General features: G+C 40.3%; 1 protein-coding gene across 2 annotated transcripts in view; it reads right to left on the reverse strand.

Annotated features, from left to right (window-relative positions):
* The window catches only part of SLC12A2 (solute carrier family 12 member 2), a 49,696-nt gene that overhangs the window by 19,103 nt on the left and 8,668 nt on the right, over positions 1-21,925 (reverse strand). For both annotated transcript variants that reach the window (XM_081213573.1, XM_081213572.1), the window contains exons 2-11: positions 18,772-18,891; positions 15,405-15,480; positions 14,694-14,789; positions 11,375-11,514; positions 10,037-10,147; positions 8,257-8,365; positions 4,773-4,900; positions 4,603-4,687; positions 2,660-2,811; positions 121-228 (exon numbers count right to left, since the gene is read on the reverse strand). In XM_081213573.1, the coding sequence (XP_081069699.1) occupies positions 121-228; positions 2,660-2,811; positions 4,603-4,687; positions 4,773-4,900; positions 8,257-8,365; positions 10,037-10,147; positions 11,375-11,514; positions 14,694-14,789; positions 15,405-15,480; positions 18,772-18,891 (1,125 nt within the window). The remainder of the gene's footprint in view (positions 1-120; positions 229-2,659; positions 2,812-4,602; positions 4,688-4,772; positions 4,901-8,256; positions 8,366-10,036; positions 10,148-11,374; positions 11,515-14,693; positions 14,790-15,404; positions 15,481-18,771; positions 18,892-21,925) is intronic.

Here is a 21,925-nt window from a genome sequence, read left to right on the forward strand (position 1 = left end):
CAGTATATTGAGAAACAGTGAATAAACATCACGCCCTTAGGATTTAGAAAAGTAATGTTTGAAAATATATCCAAAATTTAAGTTTGATCAGGCTTGCTACAAACAACTCAAGATTCTTACCTGGAAGATTTTAGGTGCGCTGACGAGAGATGCTAATGCTGAAGAAAGGGTGGCTGAAAATATACCAGCTGATATCAGAGGTGCAAATCCTGATACCATGCTCATTACCTGGAATAAGAATGTAACTTTAACAAGGGCAGTTCAAACACTTTAACACCTTTGTGGAAACGTTGTGTTAATATGAAACAGCATGCACAATTTTCAAATGCTATGACAACTATTAGAGCATTCAGAGAAGGTACTAACATTGCTTTACGAATACAGTGGTGCCCCGCAAGACGAATGCCTCGCAAGACGAAAAACTCGCTAGACGAAAGGGTTTTGCGGTTTTTGAGCTGCTTCGCAAGACGAATTTCCCTATGTGCTTGCTTCGCAAGACGAAAACGTCTTGCAAGTTTGTTTCCTTTTTCTTAACACCGTTAACACAGTTGCGACTTGACTCATAGAACGCGGTGTGGTAGCCTTTTTTGAGGTTTTTGGTGATTTTTGAAGCTTTTCTAAAACTCTCCCGACACCGTGCTTCGCAAGACGAAAAATTCGCTAGACGAAAAAACTCGCGGAACGAATTAATTTCATCTTGCGAGGCACCACTGTAGTTAAGTGTCTGAATTTGCTCAGTTCTTGTTCCTTCCTCATCTTTTATTGTTCTGTATTCTAATCCTTAAGGCAGGGACCATGTTGCTTTTAAATCTTTGGACAGCAACCAGAAACCATAGATGCTTTAAAATAAAAGCAAGCAACAATGATATGTGCATTATTTCTTAACTTTGGCAGCTCTGACATTGTTTACTACTTCTCGTAAATAGTGAATGTAGTGCAACAGCTAAATACTGGCTTTGAAGAAGAAATCTCTTCTGCCAATGAGTTTTTTTTGGGGAAATATGATCAATAATCAGAGCAACTGCGTAACTTCCTCCCTTTCACTGAAGTTTCTGCACAAGCCTCACATTAAAGGAGGTGGGTGGAACTGCATCGCAGCCATGCTTTGTAGATTATGTACATTACTCTGAACTGGAGTGCTTTTGCAGAACTGTCATGCTGCAAGTTTGGGGTTTATTTTCCAATGAAACTCTGTATTTTCAAGATACTGATAATACTAGTACTGCTGTTCTGCACACAACTGACAACTTTGAAGAAAGCCAACTTCTGTTTTAAAAATACTGAAAATCTGATTGGCACGTTCCAGCTATGCAGCTAACCCAGATTTGTGGCTTTTAAACAAATACCAGTTTTTAAATAAAGTCTGGCACGACTACTCCTGAATAAATTGCCTCTTTCTTTGCAGTATCTTTCTGTCAAAGCACCCACTAATGTTTTAGAGTAGTCACTGATAACTGCTTCAGCTGCTTTTGATTTAAAGTGACATAATCTCAGAAGGTAAACTCGTTACCTGATTCAGCCAAGTAAGTAGATAAAAGCCCTTTAAGGCCTATGTACTTTATCTTAACTGAGCTATTATACTTAAGTATATGAAAGACTATCATGGCTATGACTTTCACTGATCTTAGAAGTCAAATTCAGACTATCTAGAACAGAGATGAAGTAGGCAATATGACCAGATGCAATCTGACAACCAAGTAAATTAAAGGGAATTTAAAAGAGTGATTATTGCTTGCCGGACCTACAAGCACCCTACTTCTGCCTTTGTCAAACTTTTCTTTGCAATTTTTAATATGTTTCAAAAGCCTGCATCTCTGGTCTCTGTTTGACCAGAAATGACAGTGGGAACATGTCTTTACACTAAGTGTTTACACTAAGCATTCTAAAATATTCCAAAAGCCTGTCGTTCAGCCACAATGGTTCTAAATATACAAAATAGTTTACACTTTGAAAAAAGAAGGAATCCTAGAGTTGTAAAGGAAGGGTCATCTAGTCCACCCCTGCAATGCAGGAATCTCAACACGTGCCCCCCATCCATTCTGAAACCATACCAGACCCTACTTAGCAGTTTTATCTAGAGATTATGAACTTTACACATGTGAAATTCATATTCTTGTAGACAAATTGCAAGTTCAGACTTCAGACTTCTATTTGGGGGGGGGGGGGATGTGCTATTTCAAACTTTTGACCACTAGTCACACATTCTCTTTCTCATATGCACGTGAACACAAAGTGACATGAGGGAGATACACTATTTTTAATCTATTTCATGCGCTCTGCAAATGATTTAGTTCACACACATTGAACCCATTCACAGACTGGAATGTAATTATCTTGATATTGCACTTCTCCAGTTGTTGTGATGCCGTTATCAGCTCAAAATGCATGAAAATACCTATTTTAAGATTAAATGTACTCCAATAAAATATGTACTTAAATACCAATCTTTGTACAGGTGCTTTTAAAAAAACCCTCACAGATTAATGTGAACAGGATGGAAAAAGGTATTATGAACATGGTTGGCACCGACTAGAAATAAGACTGATCAATCCCTCCCTATTTTACAATATATTAAGATTTATCTACATGTATTTTGTAAGTCGTGCATAAAACATTTTAATTGCAGTTGAACATCTCAGGGTTAGAAATCACCGCTCACCTGGAAGTTGTTCATTAGCCCATAAGGACACCCTCCTTTTTCACATGAGGAGAAATCAAAGTTAAGCTTACAAGCTGCAGTGGTACAGTTTGTCAGCTCACCAACAAATGTGTCATTAATGCTCCCAGTGGCATCTCGAACAACACAAGCACCTAGAGCAGAGGGAAACAGAAGCAGTGACCTTCCAAGCAATTAAAGCAAACTGCATTATATTTCTCCTTGGTATATTCCAATGGAAATTGAAATTTCAATCAAGTTACTTCTACCCTCCAAAGTTATTGTAAAAGTAAGTATGGCTAGTCACAAAATGAATTTTAGAGCTATAGCACTGTTGACAAAGAGGTGAACAATAAAGGCATTCATTCTTTTTGGATTATAAATGTTGGTGCTGCAGTCCTGTATCTACTTTCCCTCAAAGTAAGCCTACAAGGAGACTTTTTGCCATGCGTTCATCTATAGTGTTGTGTTGTTAGAGAAGAGCCGAAAAGCACAGGGGTAATAAATATCTTACTCAGCCCACAAACTCTTGAGAATCACAACTTTCATCATAATTTGAGTCCCCATAAGTTTATACCAAAAGACACGACAAAAATATGTACACAAGATAGCTCCTATTGCTTGAAATGTAACAAATTCAAAGCCAGTCTCAAGAATTTAAGATGATTCTCTCTTTTTCTTTCAGATCTTAAGATTGTCATCTTTGCTTGCTGAAGACTTCCACACTTTGTAAAATGCTAGAAGTTGTGTTCTCAAAATAGATTCTCCCATACTAAGAAACCTTGGAGCACAAGTTCTCTTTACATCTAAAGGCATACAATATATATATTTGCCATGATGCCATGAGTAGAAAGAATTGGACTTTTACAATGTTTTAAGTCCATTGATATACCACTTTCCGAAAAAGCTTTAGGTAGCCTGCACGAACAAGATGACAGCGAAAGAAGTTAAAAGTGAAAATGCTGGAATTCAACCAGTCTTTGGGAAAAGTAATCTCTGAACTCTGAACATCTGTCTGTGCTCAATTTGCAGTTATTGTTGATCACTTCAAGTAACAAAAGAACAACACTACTGGATAAAATGACATGCCACATTTTCCTCACTGCCTCACCTTTGGACTGGCTTTCTTATACTTTCAATATTTCATTTTTAAAATCTAAAATCCATTTTTATAATGCTGTCACTAAATGCCTGGTTGCTGGTTTACCTGCCCAGTCACTGGTATTCTGGTTAGTTGTTGTTCCCCTTTTCAGGTGTGAGTGAATGCACAGGCAACGTATCTTGCCAAACCCTCTTTCCCCTTCCCCATCCATATATATATATGCAAACACTTATGCTCATCAATCTGTGATGCGAACTGCACTCTGGGTAAGAAACAATAACTGATGATGGATTGACCTGAACATACAGGAACTGTAAATTAACTGTTTTGTTAAGTGGTTGTTTCTGTAACATGGTAGAAGAAGAAGAGTTTGGATTTGATATCCCGCTTTATCACTACCCGAAGGAGTCTCAAAGCGGCTAACATTCTCCTTTCCCTTCCTCCCCCACAACAAACACTCTGTGAGGTGAGTGGGGCTGAGAGACTTCAAAGAAGTGTGGCTAGCCCAAGGTCACCCAGCAGCTGCATGTGGAGGAGCGGAGACCCAAACCCGGTTCCCCAGATTACGAGTCTATCGCTCTTAACCACTACACCACACTGGTAGAAGAGAAGCGCTCAAACCATTGTGATTTTGGCATGTTTTGATGTTGCTTTAATATCAAAATGCTATAAAATCATTAATCCAGCCCCCTGTAAAAATTCAAAAAATAAAAGCCAAATAATGGAAGGTTCTATAAAAATTCAGGTCTAAAGCTCTAAACATCAATTTCAACATAGAACTACAGCAGTATACAAAACATCAAGTTGTCTACAAAGAATGAATAAGTAAAAATTAGTTATTTACCTACAGATACTGCAATTCCAATGTATACCACTGTAGTAATTAAGATGGCCAACAAGGTCCCTTTAGGTATGGCTAATTGAGGATCCTGGGAGGGGGGAAAACATCAACATTATGAATCTATGGAACAGTTCAAATTGACTGAATACGCAACAAAACTAAAAACCACTCACCGCAAGATCACCTGAGATATTTGCACCCGCAAGAATGCCTGTTGCAGCTGGGAAAAATATAGCAAATACTGAAAAGAAAGTTTCTTCTTCTCGGAAATCTGGTCCAAAATTCTCATAAAAGATTTCAGCTGTTAGGGAGGAATGTTACAAAAAGTATATTATAGTAACCTGTTTGTATAATGTCCATAATATTTAGTCTTCCACCTAATCAGCTGCAAGTAAAATGACAGGGAGTCACCTCAGGTTAGAGGTATCACAAGTAAACTAAACACTGAGATTTTGTTTCATTAGCTGTTTGCGGAAATGTTTGTTTTCCAAGCACACACCAATTTGCTACACGGCAATGTAACAACTGAAATATAGGCATCCCTATATTCAACAAACAAACAGTGCCTAAACCTGTCCTTCCCCACAGGATGAAGGCTGTGCCTTATTTAATTTACCTTCCTTCACACCATTAAGAGATATTACATTATCCAATTCAATAAAATTATACAGCAAGCAACATTACCCAAAAATAATCACAACATTATATTCTTATAAAAGGTAGATATTTACACAATCACTAAAAAAATCTGCTATGAAATCTTAAGAATCAGGGCACAATCTCTCAAATGTTTAGAGAAGGCCTAAGAGAGATGACTAACTTTCTAAACTATGGAAGCAAATTTTACTTACCGTATTTTTCACCCCATAGGACGCACCGGCCCATAGGACGCACATAGTTTTTTGGGGGGGAAATAAAGGGGGGGGAATTATTTCCCCCTCTCCAGGTGCGCTGCGCTAAGCCTGAAGCTTGGGGTGTGCTGAGCTCAGCGCACCCCAAGCTTCTGGGTGTCGGCAAGGTCTCTGCTAGCCGTGGGAGAGCCGCGCGGCTCTCCCACGGCTAGCGGAGCGCTGCGCTAATCCCGAAGCTTGGGGCGTGCGGAGTTCAGCGCACCCCAAGCTTCTGGGTGCTGGCAAGGTCTCCGCTAGCCGTGGGAGAGCCGCGCGGATCTCCCACGGCTAGCGGAGCGCTGCGTTACTCCTGAATCTTGGGGCGTGCGGAGTTCAGCGCGCCCCAAGCTTCTGGGTGCTGGCAAGATCTCGGCTAGCCCTGGGAGAGCTGGGTCTCCCACGGCTAGCGGATAGCTTCCTGAAGCCTGGAGAGCGAGAGGGGTCAGTGCTCACTGACCCCCCTCGCTCTCCAGGCTTCAGCGAAAGCCTGCATACGCTCCATAGGACGCACACATATTTCCCCTTCATTTTTGGAGGGGAAAAAGTGCGTCTTATAGGGCGAAAAATATGGTATTTTATACAATAGCTACCACTAGGGGGCTCAGCAGGGCCACTCTTAACTTCCTTAGGCTACCTCCACAAATCCTGCAACCTCTTTCCAATACTCCAGCATCTCACAATTTATTTTTTAAAATAGCTTTTAAATTAATAAATGTCCCCATACTACCAGCCTCCGGCAGCTAGCTACTGCCAGCCCTTGCATGTTGTGCTGTTTGGCTTCACTTGTTTTTCAGCTTACGGAAAAGTCAGGCTCAACTTTAAACACAAAGTGCAGCAGGCTGCTCTCGCCAGCTCTTACTAAAACTGGCTGCCTGTCAGGGGCATGGAAGATTTGGTGGATATGCTAGGGGCAAGCAAAGAAAGATCTCCGTGCATGAACACATAATCTCTATGATGTGTTTACTGCTTAGGTAGCATGTACTAGTTAAGGGAGAGGTCCTAACTTCCTCTTAAATCCCCAAAGGAGGAAATCTGTAAAAAAAAACCTTTAGCTCTTCTTGTAAGCCAAAACATTTTGTTTTATTAACCACATTTCTGTTCTATTTTTCCTCCTAGAAGGTCAGAGCGACAAAGAATGTTTTCTTTCATGTTATTCCTCACAAATAAATATTTGAGGTAAACTAGGCCGAGAGGCAATGAGTGGACCAAGTGAGTTTGATTCTAGAATACAGGAAAAAGTACATAGAAAAAGTACATAGGTAGGTGTGTTGTGTTGACTTAGATAGCTGAGTCTTCTTGGAAAATATAAAAGAGAAGTTAATGCTTTTGGGTACGATTCCTTTACCCAGGGGTGGCTAACCCACAGCTCAGATCCAGTTTCCACAAAAGTTTTTTTCTTAGCAAATATTATCCTAGCATACATTCCACCACCCCCAGGACCTCCCAAAATTCAGTTTTCTTGTTTGAAATTTCTGAGGGCCTGCCAGCCATCAAAAACCAGGCACCTCTGCCTCTACTTACCTTACAAAGGAAGCCCTTGTCTCTGTGGCGCAACATCACTGCATGAATGTCTTAGGAAACAGGAAATAATGTTCCTTCCTGTTTCATAAGCCTTAAGACCTTCTTGCAATGGTGTTAACCAGAAGGAGATCAGTCTCCTTTGCAAGGTAAGTGGGTAGCTCTCTTCCTCATTGCAGATCCTCTCCTCCCAAGCTCAGCACTGCCATGGGGGAGAAAGCCCACCCCTCTTCAGCTACTTAACTGAGTTTTGGGGGTAGGCAGCTGTCTGAATGAATTTGAACATGTCTCTGGCTCTGTACGTGGATAGCGCTGTGGGTTAAACCACAGAGCCTAGGACTTGCCAATCAGAAGGTCGGCGGTTCGAATCCCCGTGACGGGGTGAGCTCCCGTTGCTCAGTCCCAGCTCCTGCCAACCTAGCAGTTTGAAAGCACATCAAAGTGCAAGTAGATAAATAGGTACTGCTCCGGCGGGAAGGTAAACGGCGTTTCTATGCGCTGCTCTGGCTCGCCAGAAGCAGTTTAGTCATTCTGGCCACATGACCCGGAAGCTGTACGCCAGCTCCCTCGGCCAATAAAGCAAGATGAGCGCCTCAACCCCAGAGTCGGCCACGACTGGACCTAATGGTCAGGGGTCCCTTTACCTTTACCTGGCTCTGTAACATGTGTGCATTATCTGTGGTGGTGAGTGTGCACATGCAAGGGAGTGTGCATTGGCCACATCCAATGCTACAAGTGGCCCTTGGAGGATCAGCCAATCCTCAGAGCAGCCCTCAGGCCAAGAAATGTAATTGCCGCTTGCTTGCCTAAGCACTATTGCTGTGCAGCCTTCACGGATTCCAACACAATCCAACAAGAGGAAATTGTGCATCAACTGTTATTAGCATGCTGAGTTGCATGATGAACTATCACATGGAACCCAAATCCCTGCTCTCTCAATAGACCAGGCATAGGCAACCTCGGCCCTCCAAGATGTTTTGGGACTACAATTCCCATCATCCCTGACCACTGGTCCTGTTAGCTAGGGATCATGGGAGTTGGAGTCCCAAAACCTCTGGAGGGCCGAGGTTGCCTATGGCTGCAATAGACGTACGAACCAAGGCATTCATTCTTAAGATATATATTATAGTCTTATAGCTTTGGCTAAAGCAAACATTTCCACTAGCAACATAATTGAAATATCAATGTGTTTCAGATATCCATTGCAGCTACGTTTCCAGCAAATTAATATTTGGTCATTCTCCCTTACCTTGGTAGCCAAAAAATCCTTTAGGCTTCTTGCTTTCAAATGGAATAAATGTTCCTATGATGAAGTCAACAATAGCAACTAGCAGGATCACAAGCAGAACAATTTGTGCCTGTAATTTTAGAAGTCATCAACATAATTAAAATACATTTTTATCCAAGCTAAATCCATGCGCAACTGGACGTAAACAGTAGGCTTGGGCAATTAACTGGTCAACTAAGATCACATGTTCCAAGAAGACCATGGAGTAGATGGCAGTTTACATTACAGCCCCATTTGTTAAGCAAGGGCAGCAGTGAAATCACCTTGCCTCCTAACCCTGTAGTGTATAGCCTGGCACAGACTGGGCAGCACAGCAAACCTTCTCAGGTTAGAACTGGGAATGCTCTGATTCAAATCCTCAGCCGGCCATGAAGCAGAGCCAGTCATACATACTCAGTCTAACATACCTCACAGAGTTGTTAAAGTAAAATAGAGAATGAGAATGCCTTCCCAGGTTTTTTGGGGAAAGAATCAAAATGTAACTTTCAGTACATCTACAACATATGTAATACTTACCTCTTTATAGCATGTAACCCAGGCATAGGCAAACTTGGCCCTCCAGATCTTTTGGGACTACAACTCCCATCATCCCTAGCTAACAGGACCAGTGGTCAGGGATGATGGGAATTATAGTCTCAAAACATCTGGAGGGCCGAGTTTGCCTATGCCTGATGTAACCATTAAAGTATTTACAGAAATGTGACTTTTATGTGGAGTCTGAGTATTAAATGTTATTTTTCAATATGTGTATTGAATATTTTTTTCTAAAATTGTAATGAATTTATTTAAGATAATGTGATAACAGTTGTAAAGATATCTAACTTGTTTTTGTAATTAGCTGAAGTATCAAACTGATTGGTGATTAGCTTGTTTCATGTCAATGCTTTAAAAATACATGGCCATTATTTGATCAATATTTTATTTGTCATTTGACCAAATTCCCAGTCCACAATGAAATACTCATTTACTTGTAAGATTATTCAACTCAGTGAGATTCATGAGTATGCATATAGGACCTCTGTTGTTGCTTTTAAACAACTCTACCTCACTTCACAATCCCAATTATATTTTTCTTATGCACTAGCATGATAATGCATTAAAACTTTTCATTAAGCTTCACTTGAAGATTGCTTTTCATATTCCCAATTTACATATCATCTAAAGTCTTGAAACGCAGGTTAGGGGTGCTTTTAACAATGCAGACACCACATTGGGGCCACTTAAAAACTGTCTCTGCAATCGTTTTTGGGTGGTCTCTCTATTTTGCAGTATACTTGTTGCTTTCCCCTTTTGATGCCGCAAAGGGAACACTTGACTGCATGAGGGAAACCCACATAATGGGACTAATGCCCATCATGAACCAGACTGACCAAGGATAAGTCCACCTCCTTGAACAACATAGTTAATATGCAAAACTCTACTAATATAAGGTTTCAGTTTCCAAATAGTTACTGTGCAGGTAGCATTAAAGTCTCACACAACTGGCTCAACTATGCATTCAACAGCACCAGCCTGCCTTCATTCCTCCCCAAGTGCAAAATTTATGAACTGGTTTATTTTCCTGGTTTGTTAATGAACATAAATAAGTTCATTTCCTGCAAGGATATTCTGCAGCCAGAAATCTGATTCCAAATTCTAATTCCAATGTAAGTTCAAGTCAATGTTTACTTCACTTGTTTGCAGATTTCAAAAGGTGTTCAGCTTTTCAGGGCAGTAGATGTTTCAAATCACTGTTACTTACTTTAGCTTCCCACTCCATTCCTGCCACAGAGATGCCCAATAAAATAACAATTGTGATGGCTCCTATTATTCTGATGTCATTCATTTGATCCAACATAATTAAATTATGTTCCTGCAGAAAGAAAAGAGAGACAATTATGACAAGGTTGACACCATATGTTCGTTTTTCTGTTATGAAATAATTCTGCCCTAACAGTGATCAAATATGATTTTGAGTCCTAGCAAATATGGGACGCGGGTGGCGCTGTGGGCTAAAGCCTCAGCGCCTAGGGCTTGCCGATCGAAAGGTCGGCGGTTCGAATCCCCGCGGCGGGGTGCGCTCCCGCTGCTTGGTCCCAGCGCCTGCCAACCTAGCAGTTCGAAAGCACCCCCGGGTGCAAGTAGATAAATAGGTACCGCTTACCAGCGGGAAGGTAAACGGCGTTCCGTGTGCTGCGCTGGCTCGCCAGATGCAGCTTTGTCACGCTGGCCACGTGACCCGGAAGTGTCTCCGGACAGCGCTGGCCCCCGGCCAATAGATGTGAGATGGGCGCACAAACCCCAGAGTCTGTCAAGACTGGCCCGTTCGGGCAGGGGTACCTTTACCTTTACCTTTTAAATATGGTATTAAGTGCTAGCAGTTTTTCTTAAGAATTTATTATATTCTTTTTGTAGGGTTCGTTTTTCATACAAATCGAGTCAAACATTCACAACTTCAAAAAAATTACAGATTTTTTTAAAACAGAAATACTAATAAACATGAACCAGAACTAAACACCACATTTTAATGGTTCAACTCTGTTAATGGCCCTATGTTTTACCTTACTAACTTAAGTCAATTTATTTTAAAAATCAAACACCTTAGATGAAGGTCAGACCAGGATCTAAACATGTTAGGCATAATAGACCGCCCCCCCCCCAATAAACTCCAATTCCTTTCAAACAGCTGAGCATGTTTCCTCTAAGTTTTATACTTTGCTCTGCATTAGAGGGGGGGAAAGAACGCTACTAAGCTTAGCGATAGGACTAAACCCTCCATAGGCTTACAGAAGTATTTTCAAGTGTTGGATCCTGCATATATTTTTACTGCAACTAAGTCACAATCATTTGGTCTAAGGCTGATCCCAACAAGTATTTTGCCTGTCGTCCAGAACTCTGGGGGCACCAAATCCAAGGTTGCTTACATGTCTGTGTAAAAATGAGTCATTCGATATTATAGATTTTACGTCACATGAGTAGTGGATTTGACAACGATTACAGATCAATCCAATCCATAGTTATATTGTAGTAAAGGGGTGGTAAAATTCAGACTGTTTCTATCGTTGTGAAAGACAAAACCGGGGGGGGGGAAATTGTTTACCTTAAGCAGTTCTACAACGGTCTCTGCGAAACCAACAACATACATGGCTACAGCAACAGCATTAGCGAATGCAAATATCAAGCCTATTGCACCACCAAATTCTGGACCCAGGCTTCTGGAAATTAGATAATATGCTCCCCCTGCAGAGAGAATAAAGAAGAATTAGAGCAAGAGTCAAGGCTATGTGTAACCAAGCTCTGGTATGTACTATGTTTTTATACACACACAGCTAAAAGCTCTACATTTGTAGAATGCAGATATGCCCCTCGCTGCTACTTCAGCTGGTAATCAGGTTGCCCTCAGCTACATGTGTAACAGCTTTCAGCAAGATAACAGAATTAAAGTTATCCAACTGTCAGAAAATTCTTCCTGATGTTTAGTCAGAATCACATTTCTTGTAATTTGAATCAATTGGTTTGGGTTCTACACTCCAGAAAATTGCTCCATCCATGACACAGCCCTTTAGATATTTGAAGATGGCTATCGTATCTGTCTCCTCTTTACCATGCCCATTTCGCTCAACCATTCCTCATAAGACTTGGCTTCCAGACCCTCCTCTGCACACGTTCTAGCTTGTCAATATCCTTCTTACATTGTGGTGCCCAGAACCCAGTACTCCAGGTGGCGTCTGACTACGTCAGAATAGAATGGTACTTGATTGAGATATTATACTTCTGTTGATGCAGCCTAGAATAGCATTAGTTTATTACTTTGTTTTGCTCCTGCATCACATTGTTGACTCATGTGAAGCTTGTGGTCAACTAAGACCCCTAAATTCTTTTCACATTTACTACTGGCAAACTAGGTGTCCCGTCTTATATTTGTGAAGCTTATCATTCCTGCCTAAGTGTACATTTGCCCCTAACTGTACATTTGCCCCTATCGAAATTCATTTTGTTAATTTTGGCCCCAGTTCTTCAATATGTTCAGATCATCTTGAATCCAGATTCTGTCTTCTGCGGCATTAGCTACCCCTTCCAGTTTGCTGTCATCTGAAAATTTGATGGGGATTCCCTTAATAAATAATAATAATAATAATAATAATAATAATAATAATAATAATAATAATTTATTATTTATACCCCGCCCATCTGGCTGGGCCTCCCCAGCCACTCTGGGCGGCTTCCATAAAAACCAAAAATACAGTAAAATATCACACGTTAAAAACTTCCCTGAACAGGGCTGCCTTAAGATGTCTTCTGAATGTCAGGTAGTTGTTTATCGCTTTGACATCTGCTGGAAGGGCGTTCCACAGGGCGGGCACCACTACCGAGAAGGCCCTCTGCCTGGTTCCCTGTAGCTTTGCTTCTGGCAATGAGGGAACCGCCAGAAGGCCCTCGGCGCTGGACCTCAGCGTCTGGGCAGAATGATGGGGGTGGAGACGCTCCTTCAGGTATACTGGACCGAGGCCGTTTAGGGCTTTAAAGGTCAGCACCAACACTTTGAATTGTGCTTGGAAACGTACTGGGAGCCAATGTAGGTCTTTCAAGACTGGTGTTATATGGTCTCGGCGGCCGCCCCCAGTCACCAGTCTAGCTGCCGCATTCTGGATTAGTTGTAGTTTCCGAGTCACCTTCAATTCCTTCATCCAAGTCATTATAAAGATGTTGGGCAACAATGGGCCCAGGACAGAACCCTGCAGCATGGCACCCCACTAGTCACTGTTTTCCAGGAGGATGAGGAACTATTAGTGAGTTCTCTTTGGGTTTAGTTGGACAATCAGTTACAAAACCACCTAACAGTTACCTTGTCCAGCCCACATTTTACCAGCTTCTCTGTAAGACTATTTGTTATTATCAAAAACATTACTGAAATCAAGATACACTACATCCACAGCATTCCTCTTATCCACCAAGCTTGTAATTCTATCAAAGTCTATTATTTATTTCTTGCAGTCATTAAAAAGATAGAAAACCTGTTTTTAAAAAATCAGATTATACAGCTGAAGATTACTAACATTCACTTTGAAGTAGAGAAAAGGAAGAGAGGAAACACAAATAGTAATCCCCCCAAAAATAAAACCAGTGAAGAAAATTCACTTCAGAATTATTAATGAATTGTATTTTCTGTTCCAATGGACACTCTATTCAAGAAGCAAGCTTCTCAAATAAAGCCACATTTCTACCTTTATGCTGCATAAATTATTCTCATACGACTGGTGTAGTTAACCTATGGCCCTCCAAATACGGTGGGACTCTAATTCCCATCATCCCTACCACTGGGCCATGCTGGTTGCAACTAATGGGAGTCACCTGAGAGTCCAACAAGATCTGGAGGGCCACAGGTTAACTACTCCTGTCACAGGAGAGCAACACTAAAGCTGTCAAAGGCTAGCCAAGGAGTTGTTAAAAGCACCACTTTGCCAGGGGAAAAAGCCCACTGACAGGAAAGCACTCAAACCCCATTAGAAGTCCCTCAGTATATCTACAGAAAGCTCACTACTGCCTTAAGACTGCACTGTTCATATGCCCCATTGTGTGGAAAAGTACGCCCAAGTGAAAATTGTCCAATTGTGTAAGCCATGATTAACATGTTGCATCAACAGAGCATCCGACTGTAGATAGTAACAAACATATAAACCAGACTTGCTGTTCCTAAGGCAATCACATTTCCATAGCATCACTGAGATTGCTCAACATCCGGGAAGAAGGCCAAGCTGATTTTCAAGATACAAATCTGCAATTAGCCTCTTAAGAAAGGCAAGCTCAGTGTTTAAGTTTTCCTAACATCTTTTAATTACTTGGACTACAACCCTTAATGTAATTAGCTGGAAGTAAATCTCACTACAATAAATGGTACCTCTTTCTCAAAACAAAGCTTGGATCGCATTGTTTGCCTCTTAACTTGTGAATGCCTAGGTGGTTCTAGGTCAGGGAAGAGGAACCTGTAGTCCACCCAATGTTGGGTTATCTGCAGACCATGTTGGGTGGGGCAATGGGAGTACAACGATGTTTGGAGGGCCACAGGTTCCACATCACTGATCTAGTTACTCTCCATTTCTAATGCATTACTCACCATTTGTCTGATTTCAAATTCTTTTATCTATGTCTTACCAGCTGTACTCTCCAACCCTACTTGTGACCTACCTACCTCTCCTCATGACCCCCAAAGTCACTTCTTCAAAGTTCACTATTGCGAGCTGACAGTTTAAAAATACAGTAGCACAATCACTTTGTTTTTTGAAGAAAACCTTGCCACTTATGGTGTACTTCCGCAATTAAATAAAATATTTGATGCATATATGCAAAGTAAATATCACATGATTTGGCTCCCTTTGAAGAAAACTAAACAGGAAAGTACATGTATAACATTGTTTTACCTCCTCTCACAAAGCCGTTGGTAGCTATTGCTGATGTAGACAAGCCTGTGATCGTAGTTACCACAGTCGCCATTGCAATGACCAAGACTGCAAGTCCTGTAAGAAGATTCCTAAGATTATTTACAGGAAATTATCATTTCCCCCAAAACAAATGTACAATATTGTTTAACAAACGCTGGCTGTTGGTTTCAATAAATCAATACAACAAAAAATGTCTTAAACCTAAGGCATGCACGAGCTGGTTTTAAACAAGCTTGTTTTAACATGTGCCTACAATATGCAAGACATCACCTGTTCACATCAAGAACAAGCATGTCTACCACCTCTCCTGCCCTCAGGAGTACCTTTTCAGGTAGAGTATGCCTCACCTTTTGAGGACACCACAGAAGCTAGCAACAAGGAATATGAAAAACTACTTGTTGCCTATGTAACGCTCTGAGCAGGACTAATCCTTCAAATGTGTATTACCTCCTAATCAGTGTCTCATACTGTAATAACAAAGAAAAGAACATTGCTCTGGAGACACACTGAGCCTCTTAGTGAAACTGATAAGCAGCATATATTCCATGTTAAGAATATCACAATGGTAATCAGCAGCATTCCATCAATCATATTCTCATCCAATGCTGTAAGTTACAAGTCACCGATCTTTAACAGTTAATCAAGATTAACATAGTACACAGAGATGTTTTATTTGGTGGGCACACTTACCTATGCCAGCCTGTCCTACAATCCAGGACAGTCGAATGAACAGCATCACACCCCAGATATTCAACATGCATCGTACCTAGAACACCGTAAGAGCAAAGAATTTTCATGCTATGCTGTCCCAATATTTATTATAGAGGTATCATTTTGAATAAGCTACAACAGAGTTTTAAGAATTGAGTTCACAGGGTCAACTTCAAAAGTCTGCTGTTATGCAGGCAACCAAGCACCTCGACTTATGATTCAAGCCAAACAGCACACCAGACATGCTTTGTGGCAATTTATTATCTTCAATTCTTCCAGTCCTGGATCAGTAGCAGTGGTAGGGATTTATCAATCTCTTCTCTGGGCCACCATATGGTGGGCCCATTTGACTTGATGTCTTGCAATTTGTGTAGGCCTGCTTTAACAGACCATTTTTAAAAGCGCAGTGACTGAAGTCACTACATTATGAAAATTATACTTCTCCTTAACATAAAACAAATATTATTAATGTTTAAGCAGAAGTGTTTATGACCCAAACGCTGTAGCAGCAGCAGCAGCTAAATCTGAGGCCCTTCTTCAAGCGCTCCCTTCCACAGGAGGTTTGGAGGGTGGAAACACAAGAATTGGACTTTTTGATGGCGATTGTGGAGTCCTTTCCCCAGGAAGGCACACTTGGTACCATCTTTATCTATATTTAGGCACCAGGCAAATACTTTTCTCTCTTGGCCCTTAATTTGAAAGGCGGTGTTGTGGCATCTTTTAGTGGAGTGGGATCAGGTAGTCATGCCTTCTACTTGTATAGCTGTGTTTTTAGGGATTTTACCTGGTTGTTTTTAAAAAGTTTTTAAAGTAAGTGGTTTGGGGTTACTGAGAAAAGTGACTAACAATTATAATAAGCAACAATAATAAATAAATAGGTAGTTAATACTCTGTATAATTGTAAACTGGAAAACAATACAAAAACTCCAATTATTTAAAGTAAATACTTTTTTTTTGCCATGTCAAGATAAAATATACTACAGACATGCCAAGATTCCTCCAGAAGACAGGGGATTTTGTCCATGCAAGGTTGCTTTGTTTGTACAAACTGAACTGTGTTAATTTCCACCATCCTGTCACAGTTATAACATGAGAGCTGGAATCATGTCATTTACAGTTTTATAACACTAAGTTAAGAAGAATAAATATTCTTCTAGCATTCACTGTGTCCTTAGCAGACTAGCACAACTTTGAAACAACTAAATCAAAGTTAAAATTTGCAGTTTGCTTGAACCACCATAGTAACAGAAATCGTGATCTTACAAATCTTATTGTTTCTCCATTGAGTTATTTTCAAACAACTATAAAGTCTGACAAACCTGTGAACGAGATTTTTTTTTTTTTTTGGAAAAGGTTGGGATCAGTTAATTCACGGACTTCTTACAAAAAACAAAAACATAATTAAAATTCTAGGGACAGGATTCAACTAATGAGTCCTGTCAGTGGAAGTCCTAAAGAAGGGCTTCGGCTTTCATGGGAAATTGGGCTTGCACACCTTGCAATATACACCTGCAGGTATAGGGTGGTATACAAATTTAATAAATAACAATAATAACAATAACAACAGGATGGGGGAGCAGGGTGCAGGAGGAAGACCAGAGTAGCATGGGGAGGAAGGAACAGGAATCCCTCTGTCGGGCAAGCCAAAATGCTCAACCTGCCCAAATCACCTTAGCATGACACTGAATTCCTTCCTAGACTTCCAATAAGTCAAAGAAAAATTACTAGCTGAGATGAATGTCCCATTAAGTGAACACGGCAGGGAAGCCAATTTCTAGATGAAATCCTTTTGTTTACTTATTTGAGCCAGGATACTGCTCTCTCCTCACCCTTATTTGGGCCAAAGGACTGCTCTCCCCAGGCACTCCACCAGAAGAAACAAAATCTAGTTAATGTTATAAGCTGTGCAAGTTACTGTATCCTTATGACATCATGGCATTGATCCAATAGCTATCGGACGGAGGATGAAATTTGAGCCACCATGTTCCCTCCCTTGTGTTTCCTGAGTTAACTGTGCAAAGTGACTCGTGTCTGCATTTCCATGCTGGCTACAGATGAAGGAGAGTCATCCTTGCCCCACTAGTCCATTTGCAATAAAGTTACCAGGCAAACTGTATACACGCAGGTCCTGCTATCTGCCCACTTATTATGCAAAAATTCACTTATCCAAACATAAAGAAATAAACCCAAACCTCGCTACACACACAGCTAATTCAGATAAACCAGAGTTTGCCCACTTCCTTTCTTGTTTGTGGTTTGCTGGACAGCGCCAGCCATTTTCAGGCAGAAACCATGGAGGGAGCAGAGGAGAGAGATAAGACAAGTCACGGATTAGAAATGTTCCTGTCAGGGAACTGCCATCGGAGGGACAGGTGGTGGAAGGGCTCACGGAGGTTGGGAGAGACCCAGCAGCTGAAGCAGGAACCAGCAGGGGGAGAGGTGGGTCTCTGAGGGAAAGCGAGCAAGAGGGAGGGCTCAGGGACACGTCCAGCGAGAACAGTGGGGAGGTTTCTGGACCTCCCATAGGGAGACCCACTCCTCGCCGGAAACTGTCACGCCGTGAGTCCAGAAGACATGTTTCCGTTAAGGAGCTTTTATGTTGGAAGCGATTCCGAAAGCAGCCACTGTCGGAATCTGCCAGTGACTAGAGGAGCCATGTCTGAGGGGCTCCGTCACAGACAGAGGTTTGTGGACTTGAACAAACTCTGAGGGACTACGATTTTACGCACAAGCAGCTCATCATCCCATCACAGTTCCCATAGGAAATAATAAAAATCTTCAGTTCCTTATGCAAACGCTCGCCTAAGAAACAATTTCCTGGGAATGCATTGTGTTTGGTAAATGGGACCTGCATGCAATACAAGGCTGCCTTAAGTAGCATGAATGCCTTTTCATTATTCTTCACCTTACAGCCAGGCCTAATAAGATTTTCTCAAAAGCAAGATCCAAGTTAAACGGGATTTGCCTCTTAGTAAAGTGTCTGAAGGAATGAAATTTAATTTGCTATACACTCAAAGATGAACCAGAGTTTATCTTTGAGTTAAGGAACAGCAGGAAGAGAGAAAGTGTTTGGCCATTCATGAATGTCCTAAATCATCATTTTAGGGCACAGTAATAAAAAGAGCTGGGGGAGACAAAGGCAAATGTATCTGGATACATATTTCTTTTTAAAAAACAACAATGAGAGTAGAAGATACAGAAAACAGAAACTTTGTATCTACTACACGGTAATCAATTGTTTTGCTGTTTTTTAAAAAAATCTGCAATATATATGCAAGTAGACATATTCAATTGTTGCTAAGAAAATAAGCACAGATGGGTTTATCATTACCAAAGTTATACTTACCAATACACCTTTAATCCAACCAAACTTGACAATCCCTTTACTTTCAGCAGTATAAGTAGCAGTGGCATCTCCCGTAGGAGTTCCTTCTTCTCCATTTGCATAGCCATCCTCAAATGGTTCCTGTAGTAAAGCAACAATCAGAAGGAGTGGGTTGGATGAAACAGAAACCTATTGAGCCTCTGTTTAAAGTTGCAATCCTAAGTACATTTAGAGCCCACTGATCTAAATATTACCTATGTTTCAGAATTGCATTTGCATGCAAGCTGAAGGAACAAGTTAATGAAAAAGGCTATTTTCATCCACAATCTTGGCAACTGTCAAGTTGGTTAATTGAACGTAAAGGTTTGAAGCACATAGAAGATGAATTAGATGCCTTCCTATCATCACATTTTTCAAAAGCACTGGCATATAAAAACTTAGCTGTCCTTGTGTATTTTGTGAACTTTATCAGATGCTAGATTTGAAGGAATAACACTTCAACAAGGCGGTAAAAGTGAAATGAACCAGAAGCAATGTCTGCTTTTGAGGATCACTGGATCCCACAGGAGAGTTGCTCAGGGAATAGTGTGTAATTTTCCTCCACACAAGGTTAAATTTAAAGCTTGGCCAGCAAAAAGTAATACCAAACATGGCATAAAGCTAATTAATATGTATTAATGGGGGGAAAATGAAAGCAACTGATCAGCCAAACATAATTTCTATCCAGTATGGAAAGTTACTGCATTAATACAACAGCATACCATAATGTTAGAATGGCTGAATTCCCCCTCATTAGGCTATGTTCCATAAGTGTAGAAAAAGGCATGTGTTCTGTACTCAGATACTTCAGCAAGATATCAAAGAAAAAAATTCTAATTGATGCTATCATTCAAAAAGGCAGAAAATGATCTTTATACCCTCATTGCAAGGGCTGAAAAATTAGCAAACACAGTTATCTGCATTAGATTCCAAGGTCACAGTACAATATGCCTCCTATGCGTATTTGTAAGTCCAGGAAAAATCTTTGTAAATCTTGAAAGAACTGGCCTGGGACTGTAAATTCCTCCTCCCCAAATTTTAACTAGTTGTGCATTCGGTTAAAATTGATAGCATAACATTTAAAAAGAACTATTTATGACAATACACAAAATCAGGATGTCATAGGTCACTCACTAGTGCCACAGCACAGATGACAGAATACTTACTAGATTCTCACAGAGCAAAATGGAATCTAGATAGAACAAATTAAAATTTAGGAGTGATAGGAAGATTTGGACTACTTGGTGAAATGCAAACTATGCAAAAATAAAACGCCAGAACATTTTAATTTTATAGAACTAGAAAATATTCAGGCTTTTAGCAAAAAAATAACCAAAACATAAAACTAATGTTTGGCAGCATGTGTTCTGATCATTCTAGTATCAGACCTGGTTAGCACATAACACTAAACCATTGTTTAGTAAACCATGACATAGAGCACTAAGTAAACTCTACCAGGAGCTTAACCATGGTTTGCTGTTGGCTTACAATGCTTGGGTTTCAAAAAAAGGAAAAACACCTATGGCTTGCTCTTCTTTGTGAATCCAGCATCTTTCCTTAACCATGATTTTTATCCCTCCACCACAGATGCTTACCAAACTACAAAAGCATGGTGCAAGAGCAACTGGAAAACAAAACAAATCAGTTTGTTGATCATCTACAGGGCAACTCATGGTTAACTCATGGTTTGAAAAAACAACAACCCATGGCTTACCATTTTGTGAAACTAGATATGCATAGGATTGTGCTGTAATTTAGTCAACTGTTGATATGTTAACATAAAAAAAAAATCTTGTTGTAACTGATGTATAATCATGCACAGTACCCTGACCCAAGTATTAGACTTTCATGGAACAATTATACAGACATAGTAAAAGAATTATCAACTCTAAAATCAGCATAGTATTATTGTTACATGAATAAAAGACAACACTGCATTATGTATGTGTTACCTATATAAATATAAATACATAGAATACTGAAGTAAGTGGATACCTTTCAATAGGACAGTACTCAGAATGAAAACACTGAGGCATTATGCACATATGTGGCGGTGTGACAAATGTCAAGATTTCACAACATACATTACCTTGTATGATGTATTACTGACAATGGTTGGCATTCAACTATGTTTTACTTAAGGTTAGAGCCATTATTTTTAATCGGCCTACTCTGAGTAATATTTAATTTTATACCACCCCTAGTTTCTGCATTATTATCTTGTAAATGGGATATTTTTCTTGGTTATTATATGTTCAGAACTTTTTTAGCAGGTTCTTCATGTTATTTACTGCCAGAGTGCTCTTTTTGGGAGAGATGAAGGGGAGAGTTGCCTCCCACAGATCAAGTGACATTAAAAAAACCTTAAGTGTTAAAATTACTAAATACAACCACTTACTTTTCTGTCCTATTTATGTATAATATTAAAGCAGTGAATCAAAACATGTTGCTGTGCTGGTGACATGTAAGAGTTGGCCCAAAATAGTGGCTAAGTGAGTTAAGTTGCAGAGGTTCCTATCACTTAGCCTCCTCCATACCTGTCCTATAATAGTAATAATTTTTGACTATTTTCGAGTATTGTAAGAATGCATGCATTGAACATAAAAATGCTATTTGACTGCTCATTATTTAAGGCAAAGAGATAAGAGGATGAGTAGTTACATCCAAGTTCTGTTCCTCTAAATGCAGCTCTTCTATGCACGAGTATTTCTAATATAACTTCAAGTAAGAACCACAATGGAATCTTCTCTGCTGCCACACAATGGTTAGACTCCCATTCAATACAGGAAAACAGACAGAAAATTCAAGTCTACTGATGGATCTCCTGCCACCAGGAACAAAAGGCTGCTAAGTATAGTACTAGTTACAGATAGGTAGCCGTGTTGGTCTGCCATAGTCAAAATAAAAAAATCCCTTCCAGTAGCACCTTAAAGACCAACTAAGTTAGTTCTTGGTATGAGCTTTCGTGTGCATGCACACTTCTTCAGATATACCCTGTGTATCTGAAGAAGTGTGCATGCACACGAAAGCTCATACCAAGAACTAACTTAGTTGGTCTTTAAGGTGCTACTGGAAGGGATTTTTTTTATTTATTTTAAGTATAGTACTGTGAGAGAAAAAGCTGCAGATAAGTTCA

The sequence above is a fragment of the Podarcis bocagei genome (genome assembly GCF_964188305.1).
Source record: "Podarcis bocagei genome assembly, chromosome: 11".
In the NCBI taxonomy this organism is placed as follows: Eukaryota; Metazoa; Chordata; class Lepidosauria; order Squamata; family Lacertidae; genus Podarcis; species Podarcis bocagei.